The sequence below is a fragment of the Harpia harpyja genome, chromosome 7 (assembly GCF_026419915.1).
Source record: "Harpia harpyja isolate bHarHar1 chromosome 7, bHarHar1 primary haplotype, whole genome shotgun sequence".
Lineage (NCBI taxonomy): Eukaryota > Metazoa > Chordata > Aves > Accipitriformes > Accipitridae > Harpia > Harpia harpyja.
The window spans coordinates 2,098,487-2,119,766 of record NC_068946.1 but is presented as its reverse complement, the minus strand read 5'-3'; the positions used below and the strand labels follow the sequence as shown (position 1 = coordinate 2,119,766).

Below are 21,280 nucleotides of genomic sequence, written 5' to 3'. Positions count from 1 at the left end.
GTTCAAAGGCATATGGAAATTTTCCATAAAGGAGAAATAGCAATGGGCAAGGTGAGAAAGAGATAATTCTTTTTTTTCTTTAAATCAAAGCTTCTCTCTTTAATATAACCTGACAATGTTTAACTTCAGTTTCCAGAACCAACTGCTTTCAACAAGATTCTAACTCCCCACGTTCAAAAAGCCCTTGTGATTGTGAAAATGTAATTGAGCTGTATAAGCAGGGAAGCCAAATCTGTTTTGAAACCTTGGTTGCACACTCGGGTCTCTGAAACTCTGCCACAAAACCAGATAATTAGAAATGGCTGGTGAGGGGCTCTCAGTTTACTTCTAAAAGTGGCTCCTTTGTTTTTCTATCAATTATCTCTTTTATGCCTCAGTACCGTTCCTGACAAAGAACCAAGCCAACCTGACTCCATATGAGATATGACCAACACTGCCCTGTTTTGCTTCACAATGTATTTGTTGGGTCTTTGCTCACTTGACTGAGGCTCTGCCTACTGCACCTCTTGAACTTCAAAGAACTAGGAACAAATGTAAAATGCACCTTCTAAAGTCTCAGCTAGACAACTCTATGCGCTTCATTTTCTCAAACTACTTGAGAAACAACTGCCCAAGTTTTCAGTATAAACGTAGGTATTTCTCTATGTATTTATTTTTCCTTCCTGGTTAAATATTGCTGACATGTTGAGCTGTAATGACATAAGAGACTCCTACTTTGACATCCATGGACAAAGACTGCTGGAAGTACAGACATGGGAAGGACATCTCGGATTAATGTTCTACAAAGCCTAAAAGTTGAAACAAAACAAATGTCTAGCAGGATTTAGATGGATGTGATGGGAAATTTCTGAACATAAGATCATAAGTGGGACATGGGCTCATGTTTGACACTGTAAGGCATGAAGCTAGTGACTTGCAGCAGAGGAAAATTGGCATGTTGTTCAGCTCTGAATCCCATGTTCCCCCTGCTGCATAGAAAGTAAACATGTCAGTGGAAGGGTTTGTGGGGAATCAATACTTGTCTCCTATCAAACCTTACCTCCCACTTGTCTTCTCCCACAGCCAAGTTCATCTAGGATCTAGCCACTTAAATTTTTTTCTCTTTCAAAATTAATTACTCCATTTTCCCACCTCTTTCTTCCGAGATACCCTTCCTTGGGTATACTTTTTAAAACTATCAAAGAGGGATGTCAAAAGAACAGAAATGGGCCAGAAAGATTTAATCACTCTGCTTTGTGTAGTACTAAGTTCCTTCATGGCTCTCAAAATTCAGGACCTTTGCAGTATCACCCTTGCATTTACTTCATTAAGAAAGTCATACTCTTGCTCTGTTGATAGTCTTGTAAATAGAAAAGAACCATTGAACCCTCTGCAGACTGAAGGCTTTCCTCACTTTCAGTCTGACAGAGCACCATCAGAGAGTTGATAAGGGAAGGTAAGCTTTAATGGAGCTAAATAAAATGACCTGAGCTGTGGGACTACTCCAGATGGAAGAAAATGAGAGAAAATAAGCACTCCAGACACTACTTCAGAGGTCAACTGCTCACTTGAAAAATGGCAGAGCTGGGACATGCTTCAGGGCACACTGAGCTCAGTGTAGAGAATTCTATTGTCTTAATTTGACTTTACAAGAAGCCATTGAACAATATTACACTTACTGGTCAGCAGCAGGATATAAGAATAACTTCTGAGGTCTGTAGAGCACTGTAGTCCTCTTCAGCAGGTCATCTTTTGAATGACAATTTTTTTTCAAATACAAGTTGCTTTTCACAGCCTTATTGAAGTTCTTTTTAGACAACAAAAGCAAAGCAAATCATTCCGTACAGTCTCTGAAGCACAGTTTGTGTTTAGTGTTTTCCCACTGTGCATTTTGAGGACCACAGATGGCTGGGGATGGCACACATTGAAACAATTAGATCCACAGTTGTCATCAGGCAGTCAAGTGTGAGCTTTACCTTTCAGCACCTTATCTTTTCTCACACAGATCTCATCTGCAGAAGTGCTGTCAGCACTGCAGACTGCCTTTGTTGCTAACGGTGAATTGTTTGCAACAAATAATGTAATTGCCAAATTTAGCTTTTCTCCCTCTGAGAGGGCTGTCTATACCAGATGTCAGTGTCTTCAGATGGACTCCATAACACAAGTGTTTGTTTTTATTCTACCTTTCTTATGATTTCTTACCTATAGTCTACCTATAATCATGGTGGAGACAGAATTTCATGTAAGAATCAGTAAGCTGAGTATTTGCCCACTTTTGCAGCCCTGTATGGCCTGTCATTCCACATTCATGTAGCTCCCTCTGAGTACAATTGAGAAGAGTCTTGCCACCCAAATGTCATTTCATCGTGACTTTTGTGTTAGCTGCCACTTCTTTAAATTCTCCATTTCCTTTGAATAAATGCCTCATTAATGAACGTTCATGAAGTCAAAGAATGACTAGGCAGCAGTCTAGGAGACAAGCCAGATCTCAGCCACAACCTTTTCTTAGTGTGCCAGTGACCAGTTTAGACATTGCTCCTAGTCAGCAGGTTCTTGCAAATCTATTTTTCAAAAGCATGTTAATTGCATTCACAGCATAGGAAATGCCAGAGCATAACATGGCTTTCTGAAATCCACTCCCAGAACAAGGTGCTGCTAAATTCGAGTGTTGTATTTCTCTTCATTTATTTGTTTGTAGCCTGCCTAACAGGATAGAGCGTAGGTGAATAAGCGTGCCCTCTAGCTTTCTAGCAGCCTGTGTAATAGATGTGAATAGTGATAACCTGTGGGGATGCAGACACAAAAAAGATAATCTGTGAATCTTCCTTCTGAGAAACCTACAAACTTGGAAGCCAGAAAGTGAATAAAATATCAATGAAACTAGTAACATGACTTTTGAGCAGTCAGGACCAGCAATTAGGTGAGAATGGAAGTTGTTTGTAACTAAGTAGTCTGGAAAAGTCACTCACTGTGACTTGATGTCAGCTACAATAAGTGTTGAAATGTTCTTCAGGCTGTAACCTTTCCAACAAGTGATGAGATTTGGAGTTTAGTAAATATTTGTAGAACATAGCTGAGAGAGAGCTGTGAAAAGGCTGCAAAGATGTATGCGTGGGTGTGATGGAAAGATTGAGAGCGTGGTGTATTCGGATTCAAAAACAAATTACTTCAGTTCCGTCTGCTTCCCTATCTATGATCACCCAAATATTACCCTGCTATTCTTACTATATTTTCTTTTAGCTTATTTAGATGAGGTTTTATGGGTATGAAAACTTCGGATGTCAAAAATCCTCAAACTGCTTCTAGAACTGTATAACTGCATTGCTGTGAGAGCTTCAGTGGTTTTGTTGTTGGGGTATATAGATATGTCACAGTCAGTATGAACACGTATTACGGGCATTATTGCTATAACCAGAGGCCTGTTTCATGCACCACAATGCTCTTCTGCAAGCTATATACAAGCAGAGCAAAAATGTACTCCCTGAACCACAAAGCCTACGTATACCTTCATATATAAAAAAAGAGAGAATGTAAGGCAGGACAGGTAATCCTTTTATTTTTCCATTAGCTAAACAGAATTACTTTTTAGAAGCCTGTCTGGGCAGTGTCATTCTGATACAGGATGTACAAAGTTGAAGTGGTGAATCTGAATCTGCTCTTAATAAACAATCCAGTGTCCCATATACACTTCAAAATTAACATTTGAGTGAAATTAGAAATAAAGGAATCCCAAGGATAACATTCTTAGTTCCAACACAAGAATGCTGCTCAGCTACATTTTCTTCCTGTTGCTGTGCAGGATTTATATTTATGTTACACAGCTTTGAGCAATACATGCTTTTCACTTGGTAAGTCTAAGAAAGACTTCAGCCTTTTGACTGAGCATTGGGTATGGACCTAGATGTAACATCAAAACAGAGCCAATTGGAGCATTTGGACAAAACTTTTCAAGACAAAAATGTTCCTGTTCTGCAGGAACATTCACTGGTTGCACTGAAGAGCTTTTGCTTTCTCAGTTTTAGACCCAAATAGTGCATATAGGCACACATCTAAAAATGCTGTAGACTAAAGTTCCTGCTGCTCAATTCCTACCTGTGAATTACCTAAAGCTTGTGGCTACTCTAGAGTCTAATGACCACATCTTGGCGTCTCCTATTGCAGTACTTCAACTATGTACACTCCGATGTAAGCCGGCAGAAACTGACACTAGGTCAGTGCTGAAAATACTTCTTTAAGGCGTGAGAAAAGAGCCGGGAGGAGCTGCACGCTGTACAGGACAAGCAGCATTATCAGCTCTGCGATCACCTTGCGCTTGCATTTTGCTCAGGAATGTCTGAATCTGGGAAACATTTCCAATGACAGTTTAATTGCTGATACAAGCCTGCAAAATATTTAGATTTTGGAACTGTTTTTTCACAGATAAGCCTTCCGTCAAAGAAATGTAATAGTTAGCACTCGCTTTACGTGCACAGACTCTTCCCATGGATTTGGATGAGACACGAACATTTGGGAAAATATTATTAATACCCAAATTCTGATTTCCCTGAACCTAAGCAGCAAGATGTAGAGCAGATTTCTCAAATCCTTTATGCATGCAAGCAACAAAATTCTGCATACCTCAATATTTTGATACAGAAACTCCTGACCTAGGACCTAGCTCTGGGGAATTTCTTTCCTCCTGTCTCCCGAGCTAATACAATAAATATAAGCAACTTTCTGATGAGTATTGTGAATACCAAATACTCACAGATTTCATCTAACACTGGAACAAATGCTGGTAACATTCAATTGCTGGTAGCAAAAGGAGTAAACAATAGAAAGACTTTTCTCATGCATTATTACTCAGAATTGTGCAATGTTTTACTTACGAGTGCTGAAGCAAGCAGTTCACTGCAGGCAGGGGATGCAGAGATGTTGTAAGGAGAAAGCAATGCCTTGCTTCAGTTTTGCTGTTCAGACTTCTTAGTTTTAGTCTCTAGTGTTTTAGCAAAGCTCTGAATCCAGGAAGCATTCATGCAAATGACAAACGTGAAGCAGGTGCTGCTACCAATCATGTCGATTGCTTCACAGAATTTTTAAATAGGACTTTGCATTTGGTGTGCTAGTGGAAAAACTTCGTTTTGAGAGTAAGCGTGCTCTGCAGTTAACATATTAGGCAAAGCACCTCAAAGTAATATGCCTCACTGTCAGGTTCCTGACAAGACATTTGCATGAAAGTCACAGAACCAAATCTCACTTAGAGATCAAATTGCCTGATGTAATATTTAAAAAGTCTCTCTTTCCTCAGCAGCACACTGGCTTTTTTCTTTTTTCTTTTTTTTAAAAAAAAAAAAAGCTTTCACATTGTAATAAGCAATCTCCCCTTTAGATCTGCTATGCAGCTGTTGCTTTGTAACTCCTGGCAGTAATGAATCTTAACTTAGGCTTCTATAAAACAAGGAAATGTCAAGCCTTACACACAGATGCACAGATACACACCTTTTCCTCTAAAATAGTGCAACATTTTTTTTACCTCTGTCAAAACAATGCTGAATTCAATAAAATGCATAGAATTAATTAAAAGCATAGAATCTTACATCACGTAATTTAAAAATGAAATAAAATCCAACATAGTCCTCTCTGTGCATGAGCATGGAACAAGGCAGAAATAGCCAAGTCCCTCACAGAGGTGACCTCACTGTCTCCCTGTATTTTTGTTTTTGCAGAGCTAAATGAAAAGACTTGCATGTTGTTTGCAGAGGGAAGAGGGGAATTATTCACAGGTTCCTTACCTCTGCTGCTGGCATACAGGATCACCAGGGCGACCACTGCACAAGTCATGAGGAGCAGCAAGACAGCCAGACCGATTGCCACAAAGCTCCAGGATTTCTTCCCAGATTTTGTTGATTTTTCCACAATATCCATCTGACTTTCTGATTTCCCCATTATTGTAACTCTAAATTGAGGAGGGGAGGGTAAGAAAGAATTAACAGCACAGCTAAATCAATAGAGGGATAAATGCATGACAAATCAGGGAGAAAAAAGAAGCAGAATAAAAGCAGAGACAGATAAAGAAAACTTCCAAATTATTACATGTATTTGTCCATTTGATTGTCCACAGATCTGCCAACCTCATTCTCCATCTCCTGTGCCTGCCAGATTGTCTGCACTCAGGGTGTGCTGCTGGGGGCTGTTCTGGACTACGCTACCCTAGGCTCTCAGTGGTGCAGTGTCATAACTTCAGGAGCCTGCTTTGTGAAGTATGGAAAAGTCTCATCACCAGCTTGGGCAACTCCTTTCTCCCAGACAGGGAAGGAGGGGAAAAACTGCCTCCTTCCACTCCCCACTTCAAAAAGTGTCTTGCCGTTTCAAAGAATTTTCCTCTTTTTTCCTCTGTGGCTATGAGTAGGTCTGCAGAGCTCTGTTACCAGCAGCAGAATCCAAAAAGAGATCCTTCCAGGTGTGAGCACCTTTGAGCCGTGTCTGCTCCGTCCTTAGCACACACGAAGGGTTGGGAAAGTAGAAGGCTCCTAGAACACGTGTCAGCTCCCAGGTCTGCAGGAGTTTGTGCCTTCCAGCTTCTCAGTCTTCTCGGAGCCATGCTCCAACTTGGGAGCTCAGCCGTGTGCGGATCCCAGCTCCAGGCAAATGCTCCCGAGCAGCGGGGGGAGGAGGGCTTGCATCACAGCAGCGGAGAGCGCTGGGCTCTGGGAGCCTGCAAGCAGCACCAGCTCTGCTTTGCCGCAGCTTCTCCTAAACTTCCTCTAGCTTTCCTGAAATCTGCTCCCAGGTTATTTAGTTGGCGGCTGCGCTCGCAGAAGGAGCGTGAAGTCAGAGAGGTGCAAACCTATCGAAACCCTCTGGCTCTGGGAGTGCTGGCAGCTTTTGGGTGCGATATACGGGAACAGCTTCTCGTTTGAAAACACACCGATTTATCGATTGTTGCAGGCTATGCACAGAATTCTTTTATGCTACTGCTTGGAAATCTATCTGGTAACAACTGGGAAAGACAGTAAAAGCAAGGGCAGGATAGGCATCTGATTCGCCTGGGGTTTTATTTTATTCTTTTCCAGAACTGACTTCGGAATGAGGGAGAACCAGCTTGGTTTGGGTTGGGTTTTTTTGGTTGGGCTTTTTTCTTTCCCCTGTAGGTGGGTTTATTGAGCTAGTGTAACTTGCTGCCAAAGTTCACACTGTACAAATTTTAAGGTTGGTACCTCTCTCAACCCGAGCGCTTCACCAGCATTCCAAGTTTTGTGTGTACTTGGGAGGAAGGGCTGAGGGCAGAGCAGGATCTCTTTGTGGCAGCCCTGTTTACTGGGAACGTACACGCAGAGTGTTCCAAGAATGTGAACACAGACCTGTTTCCGTCAATGGGGTAGGAAACGATGAATGCCAGTGTCTTCTGCCAGGAGTCTAAGTCTTCTCTTCTAGTCGCTACTCTGCCTCAAAACCCCTATGAGAATTTGCCTTTTTTTTTTTTCAGAGCCATGTTAATCTTAGGCTTCTGTGAAGTGTGAAGGCAGCTATTCTCATCCCACCATCTGAAGAGGAGTATAAGAACACAAGGATCTGAAAGAAACGCATGCACTTGCAGATCCTGGGTGTCCATATGTGAAAACTAGCTACAGAAGGGAAGGTTGCTTTTAAGGACAACGCTATACATTTAATGAGTTAAGTGAGCTCTTATTTCTATTTGCAGGAAGTTGTACAGCTAACAAAAGATTAGTTTCCTATGGATGCGAATCTTCCTTATTGCTGAACAGCTTTATTGTTACCTTACAATTAAGCTGGCTCTGAGGAAGGTCTACCTAGTTAAGGTCCATACTATTGCAACAGACAAGCACCTCACAGGATTTAATGTAGTTATTCTTGTAACATGGCTATAAGATACCAAAGGGTATTACTTTGCCCGTTTCACCGGTGGCGAATCAAGATGCCAAGAATTGAAGAGCTTTATTCCTACTGCTTTCTATGCATGCCTGTTGTAGCCATTGTGACTAACACGGTCTCTGAGGCTAGGAATGCTATGAGTGATTCAGACTGCCTGCTACTCAGCCTGCAGACACTAGGCCCCCCTGTAATCAAGAGATAGAGGACTTACAAAGTCCTAAGTAACATCTGTATAAATTATTTGAACATGGCCCAAAGTGACTTAATTTGGGTTGTACATGAGCACCAAGAATATAGGTCTTTTAGAAAATTCATAGATTCCCTCAAAAAGCATTGACCTAATCATAAAGAAAAACTTTTTTCCTTCTTTTTTTTTTTTTTTTTAAATTTTTGGGGAAGTGGGAACTATATCAAGAATCTCTTCCTGTATCTCTAATGGCTTCACTTCCTTGTAGAGCTGAGGAAAAGGTGTACTCTTTCCAATAGGAAGTACAAGGAGCTTTGGGTGTAGCAATGGCATTGGCTTGCATTTTCTAAAGGTTATGCTAGGCCAAGCTGAACATTAGACTGGAAAGTCAGTACTGACAAATATTTTTTATTTCTTTTACTCTTGCAGTTTAGCTCTGAAATAAACTGCTTAGTATTTGTAATGAAAATACTTCCATTGTCAGTTCTCAGCCAGGTATCAGTGACAAATGGTTGAGGTAGTGCTGAGCCTGTTCTGGGTTAGAGAATGTCAGAAAAGGGAGAAAATGGATTAGTAAGTTTATCATGTTCCTTCACGTCCTATTTTAAATTGGTTTTTTACCTGTTTTTCTACACTAAGTCAGCATCTGGGTGAGCAATAGCAGTGCATAACCCAAAGCAGTCATCCAGAAGTTCGCAGCTGTTGCAGAGAAGTAAAGGAAGTGCCTGACTATTAATACCATTTTCTATTGGGAAAAGTTGTTTTTATCCTCTTAAGATTCAAATTTGGACTGATTGGCAAGCACAGCACATAATTTAAGTGTCATAGGTATATATAGATTGTCTTTTCCAGGCAAGTATAACCAAGTCAATTGGAAGCCAATAAGATGTGCCTGACAGTGAGGCAGAGCCGATACAGGCTCTGAATACAATCAGAACAGCCCATAGGCTTAGGAACAATTGTTGCAACTAATGAGCATCCATCCCATTGGTGTGTGCTTTCAGACAATAAAATTTATACAGAATATACAGAAAGCAGATAACAAAATCCCATGTGCTGGACCTTAAGAAGCTGAAATTGGTTGTTGTTCTTAAGGTACTGGTGAAATAAACAACTGAGCACTCTTGCTGATGAAAGACACTGGGAAAATTTGATGTGGACATTCCTGAAGAGAATCCTTTTGTACCTTTTAACTGAGAAGGAAGTATTTTTTCTTCTACTCGATGCATCTATCGGCAAATTCCCCCCCCTAAGGAGGGGCAAGCAGAGCTAATATTAAAGGCAGTCAAGGGAGCTGTAATTATGTGTGTGAGAGCAGAATTATGCCCTGAGTATAGACATGCTGAGGGTGGGAAGGCTTGAATATTTTGTAAAGGACTTCTATGGGTGTGAGAGAATCTTGTGACATGATGCGTTTCTGCTTTGTGCTGAAGTTTGTGAGGGGAGACATGAGCTATAAAATACACGTTGATAGGCACAGAGATAGCAATACCAGACAGTATGATTTGATTTAAGAATGATGTATCTTGTTTTCATTTGATGTTTCTCTTCATGATGGGAAATCTGGTAACAAGTATTTAGATTGCTGTGCTGTAAGTAAAAAAAAAAAAAAAAAAAAAAAAGCGCTTCTCTTCTGTATGAGGAAAAGCACCAGCAACTGTAAAGGACATATTTGCAGAATCATTAATTTTGATTTGTCTTGAGCAACTTTGTGTGGTCACTGAAATAGAGTAATCTGTCATTTTGACAGTTCTCCACTAGTGCAGTGAGGTCCCTGTTCATTGCTTCTAAGGCAAAAGACCTATTTTGGTTTCTGACACCGTCTCAGTATCACCTTGTAGCCTTTATGGCAAAGGAGATCTGATGATGCAAATTAGAAGTGGGTTTTCTTGTTATTTTTTCCCTAAACCTCACATTTGACTAAATTATTCATAAAATTTTTTTCTTTCTGTGGTGCATTTCAACTGGAAATTGCTAAAAGCAGTTCCTTTATATCCTAAGGTGGAAACTGAGGCACAGGGAAGTGTTGTGACTTGCCAAAGTTACAATGGCAGTCACCGCCTACAGAAATTTTCGTGTCCTAGTCTTTCATCTGCTGGTCTAGTTCACAATCCATTAGACCCTTGTTTTACAAATTAGCTTTAGAAGTGTAATCTCTCTTTGCAATACTGTGAAGGTGAACACCAATCTGGAGATTTCTTCTTCCAGAAATTGAGAAACAGTAGGGGTTTTCAGTTACTGGAAAACATGCTCTTTCCCCAAAGCAATGCAGATGCAAGATATAGAAGCAATGAGGCATTTGCTGTTTCTATTGGACTACTTTGAAAGGATTTTTCCCTTTCCTCTTGCTTGTAACTAAAAGAGCTGCTTCTGTTACTGGATTTTGGATTTGTAAAGATCTTGCAAGGGCAGGGTTGCACTTTAAAAAAAGCCTCAAATCATAGATTTTTACACTTGGATCCTGGATGGGTGGGGCTTGAGTAGCCAATCTGGATGACTGCCTCCTTTTAGGATGTTTTTACTGTGAACTTTAAGACCCCATATATGACTATTTACTAAAGAGGTGCTTCCTCAGGCATAAGGCATCCCAACTTCACAGAACTATTGTGGTTCCGAGAGAGAGAGAGGGAACTGTCTGGAGTTCTTATGCAATGCTTTTCTTCTTGGGAAAGTTTCTCAAGTTGGGGAGGAATTTATGGTCAGAGAGCTCCAGCCCTGAACAGCAAATAGTTGAGCCCTTGCCTTACTTGCCTGGGAGACTGTACTTGATTCAGGGCTGTGAATATTTCTGCTTTCATATTTCCCTTGGAGAATCTGGAATAACCATAGGTATACCTGGGACACTGCACTGGGAGAAGATAGTATTCAAGGATACTACTACCTTTCTCAGAAGTTTGGTTGCTATGTCCTAGTTGCCTGCAATGTCAAATTGAGCTTTAACTCTCCATTTAGAAGGAATTGATTCTAAAGATAAAAATTGTGAAGGGTTGTGCATTTTTTTTTCTCTGCATATGTTTGCTTTACCATCGGTGATGTGTACCTCATAAACCCTGTGCTAGGATTATGAGAATACATTACCTCATTTAGTTCCCTGCCATCCTGAGGTTTTGCACAGTCTTTCCGCAGTGCTGACTATGACCTTCTCCCAACAACTTAGGCAGGTTGCACTAAGACAATTTATTGTGTTTAGTACTGATGTAACTGAATGTGCTTGGTCATCTGAATAGATGTTCTGATGGTTGCTACTCTCTCTATACTCCAAGAAAATCAGGGACTGTATGAACAATAGAGTAGTTATTTCCCAGCCAGTGCTCTGGAGTTCTCATGCAGGTATTAATCAGCTATATCAAATGTATAAATGACTCCGTGTCCTAAAGCAATAAATATCAAACAGGACATGGTGCTGACATCATCTTTAGTATGATGTGTCTTAAGTATTGTTACCACGGAAACAAGGTATCCATCTCTATCTGTTACACTTTGTATCTCCTTATAAACTGACCCATACTAAGATGTGAGGGAAAATCACATACCTCTGGATGGCGGGCAGTCATCTAAAGTGACACAGGCATGTAACTTCTGACATCACTTCTGTACGTGGTGGTTAATGCAGAGGTTTTTGAAGGGCTCTAATGGGCTGGCCTTGGCAACTACTTGCAATGTGACATTCCACAACAATTCCATGCAAGTCCTAGTGGAGTGTGGTGTGGCTATGATGTGTAACTTTTCTATAAATTTATCCCCCTGGAACGGCCAAGCCTTCTGTTCTGCGTATTGCTGGCACATCCAAGTGTGAAGAGCTATCTCTGTTTTGATACAGCAGCACTATTGTCAAACCGGCATAATGCAGATGCAGCTTCCAAGGAAGGACTGGAAAGGACCCTGCACTTCATCATGCAATCATGTCTCTGAAAATTCAGCACAAATCTTGCAGAAAGGGCGTTACTTTAGTACTTGTTGATCATTTGTTTTGACTCTGGCTTTAGAAATGAGAACTGATTAGCTGGAAAATTTCTCTTACTGTTTCATTTCCCAATTCTATAATGTATGCATGTATACAAACAACATACATAGGGATTTTTGACTCACACATGCAAAAAGGAGGACACTGCAAACTCTAGGAAGCAAAAATTCTATAACGTGTGTTGGATGGACAGTTTTCTTCCAATAGTAAATCAACAAGAATTGCTCTGTGGAAAGATGTTTTCCTTGTCTCTGACACAAACAGCAAAAGCAGCTTGTTTTGAAAAGTCATCCATAGGTGAGAAAACAAGGACAAGTAGTTTACCAATGGATTTCATACTTTTTTGTCCTACATGTCTGCTTTTTTCCTTTCTGATTTCTTTCTGAGCCCTTTCCTCTTTCAATAGAGGAAAACACAGCAATATGGGATATTGTGTTCTATTTAACTTACAAGAGTTCTAGGACTGGGTGACACCTTAGTTCTAGTGGGGGCACAATAAAGAATGTAAATGAATGTGCTAATAGGCAAAGCACATGCTTATGCTACCTTGCATTCCAGCTTTGCATTTCACTTTGATTCTATTGCTTTGGATTCTGCTACTGATGGATAACAAATATTTCGTACTCTGTTGTGACCTGGGTTTCAATGTTCGGGTTACACAGATACAAAGATATATTTCTTCTGTGTATATGAATTAATCTAAATAGGAAAACTCACCTGAACCAAGATTTATAATGCATGTCTAAAATTGTCAGATTTACTATCAACATCACTAGTTTTGTTTAGTAACCAAAACAGTATAACTATTCCAGTACTGTTGAATGTTAGTAAATGTCTTCATTAACCTCAGTCTAAGCAGTTGCCTTCTGAAGAGTGAAAGGAGTATTTAAGAAACTGATAGAAATGAGCCTAGTATATGCATTTACTTTAAATACAGAAGACAATCTGAAGCTATAGGATAACATTAAAAACAAATAAACAAACAGCCTAGCCCCCAGTAAATGAGCACAATGCATGACTCCAAGACAATGGCTGGATGCTACCCTTTGATTTACTGTAGCAGGGATGCCGACTACAGAGGATAACTCATTGTGCTCAAAAATAAATGAGTTTGTCTTTGAGAGCCAGTGTAACCCTCTCATCTGTCAACTAGCATAAAAAAAAAAAAAATCAGTACTCAAATATTTTCTCATAGCTGGTTGCTACTAGATGTGTGCAGTGTAAATAAGTCCTAGTAGGTGCACATCTGAAATAGATTAAAATTGGGAAAACCTTGAAGTTTAGATGATTTGAAGTTTAGATGATGTTTCAAAACTCTTCACTTGCCCTCCCTTTAGAGATAATGATATTTCGAACATCAGAAGAAAAAAATGTCAGACATTAGTGGTATTATGTATAAAAGGTATGCAGTGATTTCTGCAATGAATTTCTAAAGGCATGCACTTTACACAGAGAAGCAGGTAAAAATGTGAAGTTGTCTTACCTCTGTCTTGTGGAGAATGTTTTTTCAGCTGCAGAGGTCAGGTGGCTTGTGTAGTTTCTGGGATGTAATTAGAATGTTTACATCTTCTGGCAGTCAGAAACAAATGCTTATTCTTATTATCAGCATTGATCTCTTTAACAGGCTTTGCCCAATAATGGTCTTGCAAAGTACTGTGCCTACATCTCCCTCTCTCTTTCCCTTGTACATTCACTCTCATGCACAGGTGGCTTAGAATGCCCAATGAATTAAATGCTCTGCTCAGAGACTTATCAGGGAGAATTAACCCTTTCAACCATATCTGAAATCAGTTGATTTTATATCTAGACTGGGAAATAGATTGTGCGGCAGGCACGAGCAATACTGTCCTTAAGTGGACAAGATGATTTCCTAGCTTGTTAGCATTTAGAAAAGTCCGTCCTACTACAGTAGTTCATTCTTAGGAAAGTTCTCATTTTACATGACGTGCTTTACGTCTTTCCCAAGAGATTTTTCAAGTATCTATGGTGGGAAGACTTACTCTGGAAGGCTGTGTCTCATTTTCCATACACTTAATTTCAGTACAGTGAGGAATATTGCAATTACATTTTTAATGACACAATGTTTTAAAATTTTATGTGCATGACTTAAAAGGTATATTTTTTGCATTATTTTGCTGTATGGGAAGATGTATTACAAACAAAATGAATTTAAGATATTTTACTTGAAATTATTTTCAGCGACGGAGCGCATACAAATTTCGGCTGTAATATCCATTAAATGTACTGTTTATATCCTACAAATGACAGAAGATAGTTCCATTTTCCAAGGAAAGACATTCAGACCAGTTGAATAAATTTAGAGTATATAACCATAGCCATATGCATTTAAACACCAGGTACATATCATTTAATTGAACACAGAAGACCAAACCATGAGACCTTCTTCAATAAATCGTTACACTAGGTTTCAGCAAGACTGTCCATGGTGTGAAGTCCTGAGTTATCAAAATGCTTATAAATATGCTTAACTTTCAGCAAACTTCCCCTTTTCGCCCATACCTTGCCTCTTTCTTGCATGCCCACTGATGATTAGGACACTGTTGTGGAAACTAGAAGTGCCGCATCATTTAGCCTGAAGATGTATTAAACTTGCATCCTGAATGAACAATCGGTGGTTGTGTGGAAAGTGGTTGTGGCAGTATCAGGACCTGCAGGAAAAAAGAAGGCAGAGACGTCTGGTCATTTCTTTCACGTAGTAACTGCTGGAGGTGCCTTACATCAGGAACGGACCCTGGCTCTGGAGATGCAGAGGTACCTGACTGCCCACTAGAAAAGGATTTGGATTCTGGATGCACCTCTGTGGTTAGTTCTGCATTAGGTACTAGTTGGTTGGCATACGGTTCGCTCTCAGAAGCAGCCAACTCTGCCTGCAGTACAGGGTGTGCCTAAATGGCATGTGCATTCCAAAGTACAGCAAAGACTCTGGGGCTAAAACTTAGGCAGTGTCATGCCTGTAGGAAGGTATCTAAATGCTTTTATTGCTTCTTAACCCTTGCCATTGTCAACAAATTAAACACAAAATCTCTACCAGCGGGCTGCATACCGTGGGATGCCCAGGATGCTTTCTTGTTCCCACTAAGGGCTGAGGCTCTGCCTTTACTTGTGCCAGAGGCAGTTGCACAAATAAACAAGTGGGTATCAGACACAGAACAGAGGGGTGACCTTTACCAGCAATGTTGATTGGGGAAGGGGTTTGATGAGAATCCGTAGCTCTTCTACAATAATGTAAAATGTAAAAATAACGTAATCTTCACATCACTTTGTACCCAGAACTAAGAGATACTGACAAGCATCTGAAATAGAGTATTATCCCCATTTTACAGATGAAACGAAGTCACAGAGAATCAAAGTCAATATTAGATTAATAGACATTGATGCTAGAGGAGCTATTATGTCTTGTCTGGTATCTGGCAGAACAGATCAGAGAATTTCACACAGATTACTCCATTAAATCTGTAACCTCTGTTTGGGTTTAGAAAAAGACCTCCAGAGCTGACATAAAGACACTATGCCATCTTTAAGTAAGTTGCTTGCAGGGCACTATTGGAAGTTTGCATCATATTCCAATATGAGCTTAACTTTTAGCTGCCTCATCCAGTTTTGTTTGAATTTTTTTTTTTTTAAGAGGCCCCTATATTGCCTGAAATCTCCTTTGTATTGCTGCTACCTAGAGATAATTATCAAGTTGCTACCTTCTCCAGGATAAGCTGACAACACTGAGTTTCTTTATTCCTTTAGTCTACATATGTTCTTAACTCATTCTTTTAGGTAAAAGGACTCAGGCTTTTCAAAATTTAAAAAAATGCTAGATGATTTTTAGAAAGTGTCTACAGTATTTACTGTTAATTTCTTCTCTCCCACCTTATCTGTTTTATTTCTTTGCTGCATTTTGTTAGTTTTGTTGGGTTTGTTTGTTTGTTTGTTTGTTTGCTTGTTTTAAATTTTTGGCCCCTATTGCAATGCCTATAGTATGAGAATCTTTGGAAATATGAGTGGTCCAGTGTTTGTAGAATTAGAGCCTTCATTAATAAGGTCTTGTGTGTAATATAATAAAAATAATAGCAATACAATCAACTTGAGAAACCTTAACTCTACAGTTGGTAGTCAGGTGACTGATCACAGACTATTAAAAGGCAGTTTTCTGGTAAAATTACTACTTAGTTTAGCTTAGCTTAAAATAAATGTGGAATAAAAACTCCTAATCTTACCTCTAGGACTCTTATTGCTTCACATATTTGTTGATTAAACTCTTTAGATGTCTATGAGTTAAATAAATTGATGTCCCTATGAGTTTGAAAAGTCTAGGAAATAAATAATTTCAGAAATGGCAATAAATTTTAGCAAATATTACAGAATGGAGAGGACAATTATAGGGAAATCTCTTGGGAGGAACCTCAGTCAGTAACAGACTTACGCAGACAGACTGGAGAAGGTCCAGAGGAGGGTGATGATGATCAAAGGGCTGGAGAACCTACCCTATGAGGAAAGACTGAAGGATTTAGGTCTTTTCTCCCTATAGAAGGGAAAGCTCAGGGGCACCTTGTCACAGTATTCCAGTACCTGAAGGGCGCCTACAAAGAGGATGGAGGCTCTCTCTTCACAAGGAGCCGCGTGTAGAAGACAAGGGGCAACAGGTGGAAGTTGCACTGGGAAAGATTTTATCTTGATACAAGAAAGAAATTTTTCTTTTTTTTTTTTTTACAGTGAGAACAATCAATCACTGGAACAGCCTCCTCAGGGACGTGGTAGAGTCCCCATCACTGGAGGTTCTCAAGGTGCGATTAGACAGGGTGCTAGATAATCTTGTCTAGGCTCCCTTTCCCACGAGAGGCTGGCTCAGGTGATCTTTTGAGGGCTCTTCCAACCTGGGCTGTTCTATGATTCTATGAAAAATGTTTTGTGGATAGGAATTGGCTTAAGCGTGCGCTTAAAAGGTGTGTTGAATCAGATCTTGGATAGCAAATCCACCACCAGTTATAGTCAATTAGAAGTTTCCCTGTCGAGAAGTGATTTGGGTCTTTCAAAATGGCAGAGTCTATTCTAAACTGTCAGTTCTGTGGCATTTTCCCTCTACATCTCTACTTGATGTGTGATTATATTGCAGTTCATCAGTCAGGTTTATTAAGAGGCTTAATTGGATTGCATTAGCTGGCATTTAAGCCATCCAAAACAGTTGAGAATGCAATCAATTAAAACATCCAAACAAATTAATGATGTAGACACAGGGCAATTTATGTAGATGGCTAATTACCTGGTTTCTCCAGTAAGTAGATTTCATTGCCCAAGAATGGACAAATGATGCATGAGAAGAAAAGAAACAGCAAAAATACTGTTGGCAAGGTTGCAAAAAAAAAAAAAAAAAAAAAGAGAAAATGGTAAGGTATAAATGTTTCTATTGTTAAAACTCTATACTAAAAGAACAAACCCTACACAATTACCAGCACTCAGAGGTTTTCCTAATATCGTAAGATTTTAATGCGACTTTTAGAGAACATATTGGGTATATTACCAGTGTTTGAATGTCTTATAATATGACATCTGAGGCTTCTAAGCAATCAAGATGCTCTATGAGATGGTAATTTTTAGTGGGAAAATATGAATCGCTGTCAGTTTTTCATTTTATCTGCTACTGATCTGGATCTAAAAACGTGGCTTACTTGTGACTTGAGAGCCCTATACATCATGCTATGTGACACCTGTGAAGCATATTTGCTAGGTTGCATTAGGCATATGCAGCACTGACCTGCAGATGAAAGTACAACTGAGGGGCATAACAAAATGCAAAACAGGAATGGAATGGAATCATTAACATCCTCCTGTGTTTCCTGCTCCCTACTATACTCCCCCTCTGGCTTTACAGCTAAATTTTCTCATTTACTGTGATGCAGTTCAGGAATGAGACATGCAAACTTATAAATTATCAGATACTGTTCTTAATTTCCTTTACAGTCTGTGGGGAAATCCTTATGCTAGTTTATTCTCTGTAACTCTTCATTTTTTGAAATCGTGTAGGGAACATCCAAATAAAAAAATGATCGGGTTGGATGGTAAGACACCTAAAGCCACAGCTAATCTGGCAGGTTAAACTCAGTCTTGCATTGCATGCAGAAGAAGTACTCAGTGGTTCTCAGGAACACAGAGTAGACTTGTCAAGGTCTCAAGGAAGTTTTTGTCCATGCATCATATAGACAAAATAAACTTTGGAAATCAAATTAATTGAAAATTAAATAGTTGCATGTGTCTTAGATGTGTAGGTTATACATCTGTATTAAGGCGTGGAACCCAGAGGGTCAGTGGCAGCAGGCTATGACAAAAGGGAAGGCCAAGACTGGGCAATGGCAGCTGACCAGAATAGAAGCTGTGTTTTTTTCATTTGTATGCCTATTGCCAGTCCATTGGTGAGAAACCGAAAAGAATGTCACTATGACCATGATTGTTTTCCGCTCTCTGCCGATGTGTCTTTGGGACTGGCTCGTGTTCTCTAACCTTGCCATTTGGGATGGCAATTTGTTCCCCACCTGTTCTCGTATGTTCTCAACTGCTGAATGCTACAAACAGCAATATCATCCTGTATTTGTCTTCTACCCTCCAAGCACTTTTGTGATCAAATAAACCACTGGTCCTGTGCTTGGGGTGTCAGAGTTGTACACATCTGTGAGGCAGGTGCAGGTCTGCAGTATTCTTTGGCATCCTACAGAACAAATGAATATGAAAAAGTCATTCCTGGAATGCACAGCAGGAGTGGGAGGAGAAAGAGCCTTCCGAACCCCACAGCTTTGGAGTGCTGTGCCTTCTAAGTAATGAGTCACTTTCCTTAAGGTGTCATTGAGTAATGGCTGACTGAACCAACAGATTCCAACATAGAACAGTTTAGCTGAAATATAATTGAAATAGCCAAGACTCCAAAGGCAGACTATAATGCCAGGGATAATTTCATGTAACACATTAAATTAATGGTGACAGTGACTCCTCAGAGCCCTGGCAAATTGGAAATTGCTTGATGCAGAAGCAGTACAATGATAACACAGTTAATCTTCCGCAGGGGAATGATAGTAAAAGAAATGGCTTTTAGATTAGCTGTCATTAAAGTGAAACATCTGCCTCTGCAAGTCAAGTGGAATGTCCTCACTTATGCACATGGAAACTCATTAAAGTTACTGGGTTTGCGTGGCTGTAAGCCAGAGCCAAATTTCCACCATGATCTAAATCTGGGAAGCACAATGAATTAGGCTGGAAGTCAGGAAGATGACTTCCCAGGCAATATGTCAGCTTCAAAAATGCATTTGATCAGTTGAAGTTGGCTGATGCGTTTAGATTCTCTTAGTACCTGGGAGCACATAACTAACTGAAATAGGAAAAATAAATGGGCGTGATATGATTTTAAAGGAAATAAAACCTTTTGAGATCACAAAAGTTCAAAGTTTACCTCTGTCTGAACTATGAGGAAAAGCTTCCAGTTGAATATTTAATTCCAAACAATTTGCCATAATTTCTAAACTGTTGTTTGCCTGCTGGACTGCAGAGCATAAGGTCAGGAAACTTTACTTGTGTAACTGAATTTGTGATGCAAATATTCTCACATCCGATTTTCTTTTTATATTCTTGTAAGGAATGTTGAATACTTCATAGAGCCAAGACTGGCAGGCAATCGTTTATGTAGAAACATTCTCAAGCATGATTTCAAAGTTTTCTTTCATTATTCATTACCTGGTGACAATGTGAAACAAGGTAGTCTTTTTGCAAGTATTACAGCCTCACTGGTGCGTTACTAAGGCTGCAGAATACTTTAAAGGAAGAAAATTCACAGGGAGCAAAGAAATATTTGGTAGTGTCTGTATACAGCTAAAAGTTGAGTAAACTACAGATATTTAATCCTTCCTTGGGATGAATGTAGCTTCAAGCTGGATTACAAATAAACGGGTATCCAGTTCCACTATTTACATAGGTTATCAAGCCATATTCTCTTCTTGATTACATTAGTGTTGATTCATATAAATATACTTGAATTCTTCACAGTTATATAACATTTACAGCAGCATGCTCTAAGAATATGTCCTCAAGCACGTTGCACGAGAGACTTTCAAGGAGCACGTGTTACAATAGAGTTCCTTTTCTAAGCAACTTCAACAATTGGATGCATGCGCAGAATGAGGGATGCATCTCAAAACAGTTGGAAACAGCTCCACAATCTTGATGAACTGCAGCTTTACATTAAAGAAACATACAGAAATGACCACTGCAGTTTTTCTATCCAGATTCTTCAATCTAGAAGAAGTGGAAACAATATCCTGTTAGAAAACGGCATGTATATAATGAAGCAGGTATGGCAACAGATAAGAATGAGATTTATCAGCCTGGAGGGGAGGGACATGTTTGTTGATATAAATACTGATAGGTTTCTGGTGCATAACTACTGCTGGTGGGTGAGACTGGACTGAAAGGAAAGCAGCCAAAGATAGCTCCCTAGCAAGAACAGTGCCCTCTCTGCTGATTGCTGTTATAGCCAGACTGCTATGTTAAACAAGCTAGAGCCAGACTCAAGTGCAGTGATCCTATTAAAGCATCTTAAATGGTCTTCATGGCCTCACTAGCACTGAATGAAAGATCACAATTAGCCTGAGTTATAACCAAAGCCAGTGATGGTGACTGTCTACTGAAAATGCTGGGTGCTCTGAAAGGACTCCTTCCCTGTGAACTTCAGCATGTTGTTTTTCTGGAAGATAACATCTTCTGGCAAAGCATAGTGTAATAGAGTGGTGGAAGCACGTGAAGGCACAGGCACAGGGATGCTTTTGGCCATAGGTGCATGGGCTGGGCAGTAGTTGAAATAGGTGGGTCACATTTAATCCTGTCTGCTCCCCAGGACTCCAGGAAATGAGTGTCAGAATGGGTTGTGGTGAGTGTGAAATTGTGCTAGGCATGCATAATGCAGTGATGCTGCTAATCAAACCCCTCTCACTGTGACTAATCAGAAAGATCTATTTGATATTCCAAGAAATTAGTTGGAAGAGCAAGCGCATAATGGAAAAATAAAGAACAAATCAGAAGCCTAGGCACAGGCAAAGATAAGGATTTCGATCACAGTAGTTTAGTGGGCACAGAAAGAGGACAGAGAAGATAAAAGAAACAAACAGAAATGCTGATGAGAACAGTTTGGATCTGCTGAGAGAAGCAGCCATTCATCTAGACCATGAGGAAGAGGTTGCCTTCCTGGTGACTAAAGAAACAGCAGCTATAGGCACCTGAAAACAAATTTT

General features: G+C 39.8%; 1 protein-coding gene across 6 annotated transcripts in view; it reads right to left on the bottom strand.

Moving 5' to 3' along the window:
- MMEL1 (membrane metalloendopeptidase like 1) overlaps positions 1 to 6,876 on the bottom strand; it is a 29,561-nt gene extending 22,685 nt beyond the window's left edge. The window contains exons 1-2 of one of the 6 annotated variants that reach the window (XM_052793151.1): positions 6,090 to 6,876; positions 5,751 to 5,914 (exon numbers count right to left, since the gene is read on the bottom strand). In XM_052793151.1, the coding sequence (XP_052649111.1) occupies positions 5,751 to 5,914; positions 6,090 to 6,094 (169 nt within the window). In that variant the 5' untranslated portion in view covers positions 6,095 to 6,876. Of the gene's footprint in view, positions 1 to 4,847; positions 5,220 to 5,750; positions 5,915 to 6,051 lie in introns of those variants that run through there. The other 5 variants (XM_052793152.1, XM_052793150.1, XM_052793153.1 and 2 more) reach the window with 5 other exon arrangements.
- Positions 6,877 to 21,280: the final 14,404 nt, after the last annotated feature.